A 14,461-nucleotide genomic window follows, 5' to 3' on the forward strand; every position below is an offset into this window, starting at 1 on the left:
AGATTCTCTCTTTGCGTGGTACAACAGAGTTGGAGACGTAGATGGCAGTTTTAACCCAGACTGCTGAGGGTGTGCTAGCGCAAAATACAAACTCAACCCGAACACACACATGACCAAATTAGTAATAATTTACAAGTGACAACTGTGAATCTAAATCTACACATATGTATTTGAAGAGTAGTACAACAGAGCATTCTAGTAGGCCAGTATACATCAGTGTTATTGGAAACAATGACAGTGTTACAGATTCTAGAGAAGTCTTTCTTAAATATTTATGACAAATGTACTTGTTCTGATGTTGGTCAACAATATGGATGAGTTTGTAATTGTCCCCTGACAATGAAGTAACCCTCGCAAAAATGTAGAAATTACAATTAATAGCCACTAATTTATAGGCTACTTCTCATTAACTCTTCCAATTAAATACGCAATGGTCATTTTATAAATATATGAACAAGAACATTGCCTTTTGTATACAATATGCATTTACAATTTGCTTGACATCTAATATAGACATAGGGTTCCGATTACCCGACCGACCCTTGAATTCTGGTGCCGACCCTATTTCTTTTAGCGGTATGAATAAAATAAGCTTTCAGATACCATTGTTATTTCCCGGCACCGACGGACATTGGTCATTCTGATAGAGAAAGTCGACATGGTGGCCTCAAGCTTGATTGAATAAACAATTACACATTGAAAAAAATGTAAAAAATAAAATAAAAATCCTACCTACCTACCCTAAATTTTAAAGATGTGTAATCGGAACCACAACATTTTTTTTATTTGGCCTAGACACAGTAATCTGACAAGCCGTGATATGACTGGAGTACTGTTAAAAGCAGAGTTCGCCACAAGTCACTCACTCACTCTGATGTAGACGGTTGATGACTGGTCAGGTCGACTTAGCCCAGCAGCCTTGCACATGTCATTGCATACAGGGTGGACCTCTGACCAGAACCTATTCATGCCTTTCTCTTGATGATCATACGGACTAAACTTCTCCATGCCGCTTGTATGGAACTGTGGGTCGGTGAGGTAGATGACGCCACTGTCCTCACTTCCAGCCAGCCTTGGATGTCCACGATCATCAGCGTGCCCTTGGACTCGCAGAAGGAGAAGTGGGTCAAGGCCGTGGCCAGTTCCTCCCCGCGATGTTCCTTCTTGTTGGAGAAGGCCAAGTTGTTGGTGAGTTTTATGAAGTCGCCGTGGAGGTAGGGTTCCACGTTGATGCAGTCCTCCAGGCGTCCGTCCGGTGTCAGCAACTGAAGGTGGGATGCAGGAAGGAACTGGACCTGGATGTCTCGCTGGTAGTTCTGCAGGATCTCGTTGAACTTGAGGACATAGTGTCCAGCCATCATCTGACACACCACATCCTGCATGTAGCGTGTTACAGAGTGGTTCTGTGGAGACCTGTACCTCTTGCCCACGTATCTGAAACCAAACTAAGTTGTGTGAAATTTGTGCATTGAATAATGAAGCATACGACTTTATGGGTAACGACTTCTTGTTTATTGCACAGAGCGACGTTTCGGTGTAGGTTCTTACATCGTTTTAAGCTAAAAGTGACTACAACCAAATGATGAGAAGTATAAATACATATTGTATGTTCTGATAAACATCGGAGTAGCATTATTACCGCCTCCGTGGTGTAGTGGTTAAAGCGTCCGCCCGGAGAGCGGAAGGTCGCGGGTTCGATCCCCGACCGCGTCATACCAAAAGACGTTAAAATATGGTTCTTGTTGGTCCCTGCCTGGCGCTCGGCATACAACAAGGACTGGTCGGCTCGGAGTCAGTATAATGTGTTTGAGTGGGGTATTCATGCTTCACTGCGGCATGGCATCTCAGTGGGCTAGCACTATAAAACCAGCTTCAGTCTGGGCTAGTACAAGCAGCCGCACATACACATACACACGCATGCACGTCGTCATATGAGCGAAATATTCTCAAGCACGACGTTAAACCCAATTTCACCTCACCTCACCTCACCTCACCGGAGTAGCATTAACAACATGTAATTAGTTAACCAGTGGCACATAACTGGATGAGGCCAGGTTGTTAGAACAACAATCAGCCATGAAGCTAATAAGCAGGAGCGATTAAGTAGCAAGACCAGTAAAACTAAGCTGTTAAGGTGCTAGTAGATAAAGTCTATAACTTGATTAGCTCTTCGTAGCCCGATGGTATTTTGAAAATACAACCGAGCAAACATTGAAATACTCAGTCTCTCGACCGAATCGTTTTGCCCCACACATTACATAAAATAAATTTGCCCCACTTTTTTAATGAAAAAATATCGTACATTTTGAATTCTCAGGAGAAAATTGTGTCGATAAATAAGTTGACATACTGAAATGTACTCTTCCACACAAAACTCCCTTTCCATAATAGTATATGGTCCGCCCCTTGCATCAAGGAAGAGCAAGTGTGTCATACCGTCCTCTGGGTTCCTCTTGGTGCAGGAACTGAACGTGGTAGGCATCTCGGCAGTGTCCTCTCTTCCCCTCTTCCAGATCAAGCGTCTTCCCAATATATACCAGAGTACTCTGTGCTGTCCAGTCACCAGTGGCGGGGTTGTATGTCAGCAGGAATGACCCTGAACAGGTTGTGTCCATGAGAGTGTGAGGGTAGGATAGCATGCAGTTCCAATATGGCAATGATAACATAATTTCTTTTCACAGAATGAAGCTACGAGTTTTCCTAAAAACAATCTACAATTCAACTAAACATTGCAAATTTTCACTTTAAGAAATTGAGATGCATTTTGTGCGAATATGTATAAAATGTTACGACTCCTCCAGAGTGAATACAAACATAGGTGCAATGTTTGAAACCCATTTTGGGTGTACCACGCCACTAGAGAACAGTAGTGCTAAATTGACACGAGGGGACATCTTTCTGAAGAAATGACATCAAACCTTGGGACATCGATACGTTACAATCATAGGAGCTAGACGTTGACTTCAGTAATGTCTCTTGGTTTGGCCCCCGATACTGCTGGAATATTGCTAAAATCTGGACCAAGTTAAAACTCACTCCTTCACTACAGAGTGAATGTATATCTAAACTGAACTTTATGTAATGCACAGGTACTATTTTCCGTTAGCATAGTCTAATGCATGTACGGTCTCTCAAAAGCACAATTTCCACTTTAAATGAATCTAAACGCTTGGGGTTACATTAGATTTTTCACTGTTTATTTAAAAACAAAATACAAAATTAACTCTACTTACTTCGGAGCTTATCTGCGGGAGATTCCGGCTGTGGCAGGGGTGGACGCCAGTTGCTTAGGTACTCTGCCGGATCATCCGTTGAGATGCTCTCGCCAAGATCCATTTCTACAAAAGAATCGGTCAATGTTGTCCTTGAAAGGTCAACAAGGGGCTGTAACTCTGGAATATCAGTATTCTCATTCAACTGTCTTTTCTTCCTGTCTTCCTCGCTTCTCATTGGCTGATTGGGAATGTCGTGGGGGTGGAGGAATAATCTGTTAACATCTTCACATGTTTCGGATGGCTTCGTTGTAGCATCCTGGTCCACCAAACTATTCTTGTTGGTTATCTGTTTCCCTTCCCCAGTGCTTTCTCTGCTTTCAACAGTTTGGGTAACATACGGTACTGATAAATTCACAAGGTCCTTTCTATGAACTGAGGAAGATGCATCGTCCGGGTCCTGGGTACCTCTACAAGGAACCGGGGAGGAGAAGAAAGCTGGATCCACAGGAAGACCTACACATTTATGCTTATATATCTGCCACTGCTTCTTAGGATCCACAACCCTGCCTGGAGTCATCAGGGGATAGGTGTAACAGCCTTGAGGTGTCTCTTCACTGCCGAGGGATGCCTGCTGGAAACCGTACGTCCAGGCTCTCGGGGTCGTTTCCTTCCTTCGCCTATAGATCACCATAGATTCATTTGTTTCTGTTTGGATATCCGTGTATTCTGGCTTATGGCTTTGGAATGACGATCCTCTAGAGGGCTCTGTCTCTGCTCTTCCCAAAGAAGGGGTAACACCACATATTTCTGCTTCTCTTGATCTGCACTTCCCTCCAAGTTGCCCTTCCACTGAGGTCGATCCATGCTTGGCTAATGACCTCGCCCCATCCACAGCCTGGACCATATCTCCTTGCTGCGGGGACACACCTCCATTCTGAGAGGCCCCTCCTCCCGGAAATCCCTCTTCTTCCTTCTGAGACCCATCTTGCATCTGGGATGTATCCCCATTATGTTGCCTACCCATGCTGTCATTCCCGGCAACCTTCCCTTCAAGCTTAGGAAGATCAAGGATTGCTAAAGACAAGTTCATAATCTTCACTGTCCTCGATGTATGGTCCAGCTGGGCCGCCTGACCAGCAGCTTGATGGCTACATAGATGCAGGTATAACTCCATGCTCAGCTGCTGCAGGTACTCGGCTAGGTCTCGGTCCTGCTGAACAGGGGTGAGTGACAGAGTGAGGCTGATCATGAATAGAGCGCGGACAAATTCATGGAACTGTTCCACACTCCTCAGTGCTGAGACGGTCTTGTGTGCACTCAAGCAGGACTTCATCTCCTTCAGAACTGTCTGGAACAACTTGTATTCCTCTTGGACAGAAGGTCGTAGGATGGCATATTTCAACAGTGAAACATCCGCATCCAGCTGAAAGGACATGAAGAACTCTATAACTACACTGACGATGACAATAACACTGACAATGACCATGACAAAAGCACATGGTCACAAAGTGACAACAGTGATCAAACCCCATCCAGCTGCAAATCTTTTAGAAACGTATATGCAATGACACTGGCAATGAAAATAACAAAATCAAACCAGGAGGAACGTCTTGAATTCACTGCCAGACAACACAATCTGCCAGGTGTAAATGTATACTATTTTCGTTTTCATCAGCATACATGGCATTGACACGATGAAATCATTAGACTTCAAGCTTATGTGGTTTAAGGGTCGGGTCTCAAAACTCAGAGGTAAGCATGGTCGCGTTCTTATTCATGATATTGCGATTTAAGAAGCACGTGACGAATATTTTTTAAATATTTCAAATTCATATTTTATCAGTATTTATATGTTCTTTACACAGGTTATAATAAGAGTATAGTTATGTCCATTCCTCCTCATAATGGACTGCTATTAGCAAGATTAGCATGTTACATTAATGTTGACCCTCACAGGATGATGACGGCCTCCAGCTGTTCACTCCGTAAAGCGATATTATTGAGAACATGATAGTTATTAGTTACTAATACACTTCGTGTGGGGATTCTTGGTAAGACTATGCGATTAATTGATTAATCGGATGATCTGTGCGTTGGTCAATGCTCATGGTGTCAATGACTGGATTAAGCTGTCCAGCCTCATTTTCAGATCGTCTTCTCATAGCTTGAATAATGCTCAGAGGGCGGTGGGGTAGCCTAGTGGTTAAAGCGTTCGCTCGTCACGCCGAAGGCCTGGGTTCGATTCCCCACATGGGTACAATTTGTGAAGCCCATTTCTGGTGTCCCCCGCCGTGATATTGCTGGAATATTGCTAAAACCGGCGTAAAACCATACTCAGTCAGTCAGTCAGTGAATAATGCTCAGCGTAGCCTTAAGAACAAACAACTAAATATGACTTCAGTTTTGGGGATAATTATGAGTTAACTTCCATTGGCATCATGATTGTCTGTAGTCTTAGTCTCCGCAAATCGACATGTAGAGTTGTGCCTTGTGAGCACGCTAAAAACCTATTCTTGCGTTCCGTATATTATTTTGCCTAAAATATTTTTTGGGTTTACCCTACCCTTGATCGTGCGTAGTGGTAAACGTCTATAAGACCTGTATTAGGTCGAGCTTTCCTCCTACAGTAAGCTGACGCGCCATGATATATCTGCAGGGGCGGTGGGGTAGCCTAGTGGTTTAATCGTTCGCTCGTCACGCCGAAGGTCCGGGTTCGATTCCCCACATGGGTACAACGTGTAAAGGCCCATTTCTGGTGTCCCTACCTGGACTCACTCACTATGACATCTGTGTCCACTTGCAAAAAGCGCTACGGCCAACTTAAGTCTATGTCTCTGTTGCGATCACAGGGGGTTCGAATCACTGTTTGGACAATAATTTTAAAAAAAATAAGAATCTATACAAAAATGTAAAAATGTAGATTTTAATTTTTCAAAATGATTGTCCAAACAGTGATTCGGAACCCCTGTGGTTGCGATCATCGTGGCGCTTAAGAGCGCTTTGTGCAAGTGAGCCCTGTACTGTGTACCTGATGCTTGGAGCGGTACAGGCTCTCATCAATAGTCAGAATGTAGCGGACAGCTTCAATGCCGGTCAAGTAGGACTGGTGACAGGGATGCTGGGACTCAAAGTCCTCGGGAAATCTATGTCGGACTTCATCGTAGTCGTTCAGTGACAATCTTCCCAGACATCTGGTGAGCAGCCCGAGACACGATGCTATACCCTTGTCGTCCTGTTCCCTCAGAGAGGCAAACAGTTGGATTGATTGCAACAGAGGCTCGACAGCTTCTTTCATCATACCTGCAAACAAACGACATCTATCACGGACTCTTCCCGAGGCAAGGGAGGTAACTGACCGTAAAATACCAGTTTCCATCCTTGCCGAACTGGGCTGGAATTTCGTGGCTCGTTCGTGGTACCTTCAGTGAATTAAGAGTTGTATACCATCTATGTCCCTCGTTTTGATTAAAGAGATTTCAGCTATCATGTTACTTGCATTTGTCTCAAGCACAACGGCGGCACCCAGTCAAGACGATTTAATCGAAAATCAAGATCACGAAGTACATCAAATTACTTGACCAGTTTGATAAAAACCATTGAAAATATTCGGAAAATATCTGTACGTGGTCTTTAAATGCTGCAAACGGTAATTTCCGTCCCTTATATCTACTTTGTCGAGCAGTTTTGATTGGACTCTAAATAGGCCAAGAAAACTGTGTCTCCGAAATTTCAGCCTAGTTCGGCAAGGGCAGAACCTCAACTACCACTGTACCCTCGCGAAGCGGACACCGACTACGGGTCAGTAATGAACTACTGGATCTCAGGATTGTGATCGAGTGTTGAAACACTCACGGACACTGCACATTCGTACATGATATTCTACATATCTTCCTGCTGTAGTCATTACACTTGAACTGTCATCCAAATGTCCAAAGACAGTCATCAAATGGGTGATGATTTTGCTAACATGAGTCCCAAATCTTTGGTTTTGACACATTAAGGGAAAGATTGCTACCTTGTCTTCATCCAGATCCAGCTGTGTGACCTCATGGGCCAGCTGTGTGACCTCATGGGCCACCTGTGAGACCTCATGGGCCAGCTGTGAGACCTTATGGGCCAGCTGTGTGACCTCGGCCAGTTGTGTGACCTCCTCGGCCAGGGATGTGACCTCATGGGCCAGATGTATGACTTCGTGGGCCAGATGTGTGACATACGGTTTCAACTCACCTAGATTGTGCATAATATTGCCCTTGATCTTGATGACCTCTGCCTTTGTGGTGACATACTGGTCATCATCGGCATACCTCCATTCCCCTACAGGTATACACACAGCTGGCATTGAAGATATAATTGACAGTACAAGAGAAATTAGCCTCCTTTTTGTGTTAAGAATTGAAATTAGAAAAAAAGAAAATTATTTTTTTGGCTTTTTAAAACAATATCACGGCGGGGGACACCAGAAATGGGCTTCACACATGGTACCCATATGGAAATTGACCCCAAGCGAACGCTTCCACCAATAGGCTTCCCAACCGCTCCGGGTCACTAACGAACATAAATTATTTTCATCTGTTATCATGTTTTTTCTCAAATATAACAGTAAGTATGTACTGTCATTCATGGCTGTCTACCTGGATTCCCCTGGGGTCTAATGAGGACTTGGTTGAGGATCTTGATAGCTCCATGGAGGTCCCCCTCGTCCTTCAAGAGCCGGGCTTTCCTCACTTGGATCTGAGGAGCGATGGCCACCTCCGGACATTTCTCCTTTATAAACTCCACAATTTGCAGCAGAGGTTTGGACGTCCCAGACCAGTAGGAGGCCCGGTCCACGGTAAAGGCAATACAGGCGGCCATCTTGAAATCTCCAGCTTCTATTGCCAGATCTATGCACCTCTGCGGATAAAATAACATACAGTGAAGTCACGAGTGAATGAGTCAGTGAGTGAGTTGGGTTTTACGCCGCTTTTCGCAATATTCCAGCAATATTATGACAGGGGACACCAGAAATGGGCTTCACACATTGTACCCATGTGGGGAATCGAATCCGGGTCCTCGTCGTGACGAGCGAACGCTTTAACCACTAGGCTACCCAACCGCCCGGCATGAGTGAGAGTTTAACGCTGAATTAAACGACATTTCAGCTATATCATAGCGGGGAAGGGATCCAGTCGTCTAAGACGGCGCAGTTCAGTGTGCAGAGTTGCGTCCCTTTGATTTACCAGGTTATTATGGTCGTTGGTACCAATTCCGATTCTGTCGGATAATGTTTTCTAGGTTAGCCACAGCCATATCCTTTCAAACACAGTGGTAAACGTCTGAGACCCGCGTCAGTTCGGTATTTCTTCCTACATATAGCTGGCAATGACTAGAACTGACTGACTGACTGAGTTTGGTTTTACGCCGCTTTTAGCAATATTCCAGCAACATCACGGCGGGGACACCAGGTGGGCTTCACACATTGTACCCATGTGGGGATTCGATTTCTGGGTCCGCCGTGGCGTGACGGAATATTGCTTTAACCACTAGGGCTAACCCAGCCGCCCAGCAATGACTAGAACTGACCAAACCCAACAACAAGCATACTCTGCTGATAAACTAAGAATGATACTCGGGGAGAAACTAAGCGGATCCTGAATGTTTGTCTATTGTTCCCCCCAACATTTGACATTTTATAATGCAACAGGAGTGATTGCTCTTTTGTTGTTGTTGTTTTGTTGTTGTTCGCCTCACACAGCAATATTATTCAAGTTGGCCTTTTTGCCAAAGTAATTAATATTATCACCTGCAGTCTTACAGCCGATCGGTTCCCAATTGCGTAGATCGATGCTCATCATGTTGATCACTGGATTGTCTGGTCCAGACTCGATTATTTACATACCGCCGCCATATAGCTGGAATATTGCTGAGTGCGGCGTAAAACTAAACTCACTCATTCACTTACAGCCGATCAGTCTAATAAAACAAAAACAGAAATTAGGCTACTTGTTTCAGTATTTGTTTGTAATGGATACTGAGTTTACACCAAGTTGGAAGAAACAGAGTCTTTACACATGTTGAGTATACCCTGCTCTACATACATGAGGATGGTTGAAAACTACCCAGCCATTCAAGTTTGTTTGTTTGTTTGTTGTATAAAGCCGCACTCACCAATATTCCAGCTATATCGCGGCAGTCTGTAAATAATCGAGTCTGGGCCAAGTAATCCAGTGATCAACAGAATGACCATCGATCTACACTAGAGGGCACAGTCATTCACAAGTGGAATTCTGCACATTACCTGAACGTGGCTAAAGGTATTCTGACAAGTATTAATATGATTAAGACAAGGATTTCAGCAGTGATCAGAGAGTAATGTTGCCTCAACCACAGACGAGAATAGCAGCAGAAACATTTGTATATCTTAAACTTTGTTTGTTGTTTAAGGGGGTACTCAGCAATATGCCATGGCCAGCTATATGGCTGCGTCTGTAAACGATCGAGTCTGGACCAGACCATCTTGTGATAAACATCATGACCTTCGATCTACGCAAATGGGATACGATGACATGTGTCAACCAAGTCAGCGAGCCTGAACACCCCGATCCCGTTCGTCGCCTCCCCTCACAAGCATGGGTTGTTGAAGACCAATTCTAACCCAGATCTTCACAGGGTCGTATTGATGATTGACTCACATACAATACTTCCATCTGATTCATTGATGAGATTCTATCATTTGCAGCGGTCATCATCTCAGGTGTGGCTTCGGGTGGTAGAAAGGGTCGCTTCTGTTCCCTTGCATCATCTATGAGTTGACGTATATTCGGTGGAAGGAGAGCTAGCCACTTGTGCAGTTTTTGTGTTGCTGAGGTGGGTACCGTTTCCCCATAGATGACCGCCTGAATTCCTGCAAATCACGACTCACGTGTCAAAATCTGTAGGTGCGGGATTTAAACGGACTTTACAGTATGTGACCAAAGGCTGATTTACAACAGGGTAGTGTTTATTTGTTTGTTTTCTTACGCTGAGCTATTGCGGCTATATATGTGGACAGATGGATTAACGCTTAGTCTCTGAATACATGTACATGTATACTAGCCACATAAAGAAACTGTGCATTGTCAAAATATTATCCCAGTTGAAAAGTACGATAACAATGTCAAAGGTACATATAAACTTTAAAGGAGGGATCATAAGACCATAACAAGTCGGGAGAATTTCAACTGAAAAGTCAATCACAATGACGTCACGAGTCCACAAGCGGGACAGGGGTCAAACGACCATGTCAAAAGCTCAATAACGGGTATGTCCACCATCGGCATTGAGAACAGCAGTGCATCGACGACGCATAGAGCCTATCAAACGTGCAAGGAAGGCTTGTGGGATGTCACGCCAGATTCTCTCAAGTTCTGTTGCAAGGTCAAGGACGTTATCTGGCGGATGAGGAAGACGGCGTAGACGTCGATCCATCTCGTCCCAGACATGCTCTATCGGGGAGAGATCCGGTGAATTTGCAGGCCAAGGCAGTAAGTCAACGTTGTGGTGTTGCAAGAAATCCATAGCAACCCTTGCCGTATGAGGGCGGGCATTGTCCTGTTGGAATGTTAACCCAGGGCCATGACGTTGCAGAAAAGGAATTGCCACAGGTCGAAGAATCTGATCCCTGTAGCCCACACCAGTTAAGTTGCCCTGAACAATCACCAAAGGAGTTCTTTGGCGTGCTGTTATTCCACCCCAAATCATCACGGAACCACCACCAAAGCGATTCCTCAAGACACAGGCCTGTGCATAACGTTCTCCCGCGCGTCTATAGGCACGTTGACGTCCATCACTATGGGAAATGTTAAACCTGGACTCATCTGTGAAAACAACATTTCTCCACCAAAACAAGGGTCTGCGGACATGATTTCGGCACCACATTCGGCGAGCTTGTCGGTGACGTTGTGTCAGGATAGGCCGTATGGCGGGACGTCGTGGTCTGATCCCGTGATGACGTAAACGTTGTCGAACTGTTTTGGGGTGGATACGGCGAAGTCCTGGGATGGTTCGGGCAGTCATCACTGCAGTCTGAAACCTGTGGCGAAGATGGGTCACCCTTATCCATATGTCCTGTCTTGGCGTTGTTACACGTGGACGTCCAAACGTGGCCGATCGATGACGTCATTTGTGTTCTGGTAGCGTCTCACCAGTGCAGAAATGGTGTTCCGGTGGCAGTGGAAATGTGCAGCCACTTGTCGTTGAGACATTCCCCCACGGACCATCCCAATGGCCTCATGACGTTGTGCAGACGTGAGCCTTGGCATGCTATGCGTTTCAATAGCCGTTTAATTTTTTGAACGATTGCAAGGGCAGGGGTTGAGCTTTCCAAAGTGACAGTATTGTGTGGCATTCATTTGCTCTGTTTCTCTTTCCCGGAATGCAAGTGACGTCACGGAACGTAGCACGTGCATGCATGTTGGATACATGTCACTAATCTTTGAGTTTAAATCCTTATGTGTCTACACTGGTTTGATAAATTTAGATTTTAAATTTTTGTATGCACAGTTTCTTTATGTGCCTATAGTATATATATAATTTTGATAGTAACAAATAAACCCATTTGAATTGAAAAGGAGCCCCAGTGAGATGGGAAATTCAGAGCCTGAACCGGAGTGAATCTAGACTTGCTTCATTTAGGGTTTTAGCATTGGAGGGAGGGCTGGGCAGTAGGGAAAATAATGTGGGTCAGGGACTGAGAGACAGACTAGTGGACAGCCTGTGTCCTATCTTCATTGTCATTCTGATTTAACGACAACATAGAAAATGTTTTTTGTTTAACATCGCACTCGGCACTATTTCATCTACATGTTGACAGTCTATGAACAGATAAAAATTGGTAGCTTCGATTTTATAAACAGGAGACATTGGAACACAATGAGTGCATGTTGAACAATTGAAGCGATAAGTCGACAATGTACAAAGTTATTCACTAACTTTTTTCGGGAACATTCAGAACATCTCAACATTACGCTACGGTTGAAGTAAATTAGTTCTACGTCGAATATATAAGTGCATTTCCTCGTTTTACCTTCATCAGTAATTGGCTGAAGTCCAAAATATTTCAGCACGTTGTCTGACATCTTGAATATGGTCCCTGTTCAAACGAACCTGTTCACTGGAATTGGACAGAAATAGTTTTGAAGCTGGGATTATTACATAACCCAAGGTCAAATCACAATAATCATTCACACGGGCTTGTACTGCAAACAAATGGCATCGAGGTACATACTGTCACTGACGGGGCCTTAACACTATATAGTCCATAGGCGGATCCATAATTAATTAAAGGGGTGGGTAGGTGGGTGGTGGTTCAGGGGGTTCGAAGCCCCCGAACCCCACCTTGGCTCTGCCATTGCAAAACATTAACTTCAATGTGGTCTTTGGTCATTTTCAAAGAGAGGGTGGGGGTTGGGGGTGGGTTGAGGGGCATCTGGACACCCCTGGATCCGACACTGTAGTCAGTGACAGTATATATCTTGATGCCAGAAGAGACCACATGTGGTCTCTGATGCCAGGTTTTTGCGTTACAAGCCCCTGTGCTATCATTTACAACCAAGGTCGCCAATATTCAGGTTGTAGGCATACTTCGGCGCATTTCATTTTCCCTACGAAATAACTTCACAAAATAACTACGACAAGTTGGTGATTGACAATTTGATTTTTGAACTTTGACAATGTGCCTGTAAAATTATACTCTATTGTGACGTGAGTTGCTACACAGGTCACACTAGAGACCATCTATTATATGGTCTCTGGTCACACGTGCTTCATTTCAATCTGACCACGCCATCTTATACTAGACTGAAAGGGTTGAAGGCTCAGCGGAGCGGTGCCTTGTCAACGTCGTATGTAACAGTTCTTGTTAGTTTCATTGTTGTAATTAAAATTTGGAATTCTCGTAAATTTGATGTTTCTGATTACGTGTACAATGACGTCATAGCTAAACTTTGCAATCATTCATACCTTTTGGTCGGCTATGCGCGTGCGTGAGCTTCCATTTCATCAGTTAGGGACTTGGGGTTTCCCCGTATTGTCACGTGACCCACGTGCTACCAGCCAACAACTACCTTCAATAACGGGTTTATGAAAAGACCTCCTGCGATCAACCCGGAATTCTTAAGTACCCAAACACGGATTCGCAATCCTATATTTGGACATCGATGCAATATTTTGAAATAACAAAACCGAAAAACTTAAACTGTTAATACGTTAAGGAAATAACGGACCGGAAAATCTAAGAGAGAGAGAGAGACAATATGAGAGTGCATTAGACACTTTGTAAACTCTGATCTGTTTAGCCTCAAAACCTCTCTGTCTTGTGACTCGATCGTCAACTGAGCGGAAGAGTGGTGGTTCCGTCCCCGAACGTCATACCAAACGGCGTTCAAAGATGGTACTTGTTGTTTCTATGCCTGTCTGTCAGTATTAAAAATAACAAAAAGAGGAGGTGTCAGTATAATGAGACTGAATAGGGTCTCCATGTAAAACTGAGTGGTTTCTTTATCCACACCTTTATCGAGCAAGTGAATTGATTAGTACCTTGATGAACCTGCACAGAAACATCCCCTCTTTTCTAATAATGAAGTTTCTAATGAAAGACAACGCTGTTCTTTGTCCGGCGGATCTAAGGTTGAGGGGAGATAACCCGATGTGTCTTGAGGTGAGGCGAAATGGGGTTTAACGTCGCACTTGAGAATATATGGTTCATATGACGACGTGCATGCGTGTGTATGTGTGGCTGCTTGTACTAGCCCAGACTTTAGCTGGTTTTATAGTGCTAGCTCACTGGGATACCATATCGCAGTTAAGCACTCAGACATATTATAGGGCCTACTGACTTTTAAGCCGACCAGTGCGTGTTGTACCTGTTAATGCCGAGCGCCAGGCAGGGACCATCAAGTACCATATTTTAACGTCTTTTGGTATGACGCGGCCGGGGATCGAACCCGCGACCTTCCGCTCTCCGGGTGGCCGCTCTAACCACTGCACCACGGAGCACAATGGTTAAATCGTTCGCTCGTCACGGCAAAGGTCCGGATTTGATTCCTCATCCACGTACAATTTGTAACTGGGTATTTCCGACACGACCCTAATTTTCAAAACCAGTACTTGCCCCGCCTGTCCTAAGGTCATATAATTCTGCATGTTTTGTTCAGGTTGTCTGTAATGTATGTCGAAGGGTTTGAATTTCTTCAAAATTTAGTGAATAAGATTGATATAATACTATTATG

General features: G+C 44.4%; 1 protein-coding gene across 3 annotated transcripts; it reads right to left on the reverse strand.

Moving 5' to 3' along the window:
* Positions 1–719: 719 nt before the first annotated feature.
* Positions 720–13,266, reverse strand: LOC124284980. Of its 3 annotated transcripts, none has more exons than XM_046721112.1 (9): positions 13,194–13,266; positions 12,259–12,351; positions 9,887–10,098; positions 7,847–8,108; positions 7,443–7,529; positions 6,244–6,515; positions 3,234–4,638; positions 2,437–2,596; positions 720–1,434 (listed from the first exon to the last, which is right to left on the reverse strand). In XM_046721112.1, the coding sequence occupies exons 2-9, from the start codon at positions 12,308–12,310 to the stop codon at positions 966–968; spliced, it is 2,919 nt and encodes a 972-aa protein (XP_046577068.1). In that variant the 5' UTR covers positions 12,311–12,351; positions 13,194–13,266; the 3' UTR covers positions 720–965. The 3 variants fall into 3 exon arrangements, with proteins under 3 accessions (XP_046577068.1, XP_046577077.1, XP_046577085.1); XM_046721121.1 differs by having other exon boundaries at positions 12,259–12,345; positions 13,194–13,262; XM_046721129.1 differs by lacking the exons at positions 12,259–12,351; positions 13,194–13,266 and having other exon boundaries at positions 9,891–9,973.
* Positions 13,267–14,461: the final 1,195 nt, after the last annotated feature.

Source organism: Haliotis rubra, unplaced genomic scaffold (genome assembly GCF_003918875.1).
Source record: "Haliotis rubra isolate DU_JTF1 unplaced genomic scaffold, ASM391887v1 Scf11, whole genome shotgun sequence".
NCBI classification, from domain to species: Eukaryota; Metazoa; Mollusca; class Gastropoda; order Lepetellida; family Haliotidae; genus Haliotis; species Haliotis rubra.

Excerpts from the sequence above, each read along its gene's own strand:
- LOC124284980 (XM_046721112.1), bottom strand. The coding sequence starts at position 12,310 with ATGTCAGACAACGTGCTGAAATATTTTGGACTTCAGCCAATTACTGAT. Across the intron at positions 4,639-6,243 it reads TGTACCGCTCCAAGCATCAG|CTGGATGCGGATGTTTCACT; the intron begins GTACACAGTACA and ends ATGTCCTTTCAG. Across the intron at positions 2,597-3,233 it reads TCCCGCAGATAAGCTCCGAA|GGTCATTCCTGCTGACATAC; the intron begins GTAAGTAGAGTT and ends CAACCTGTTCAG.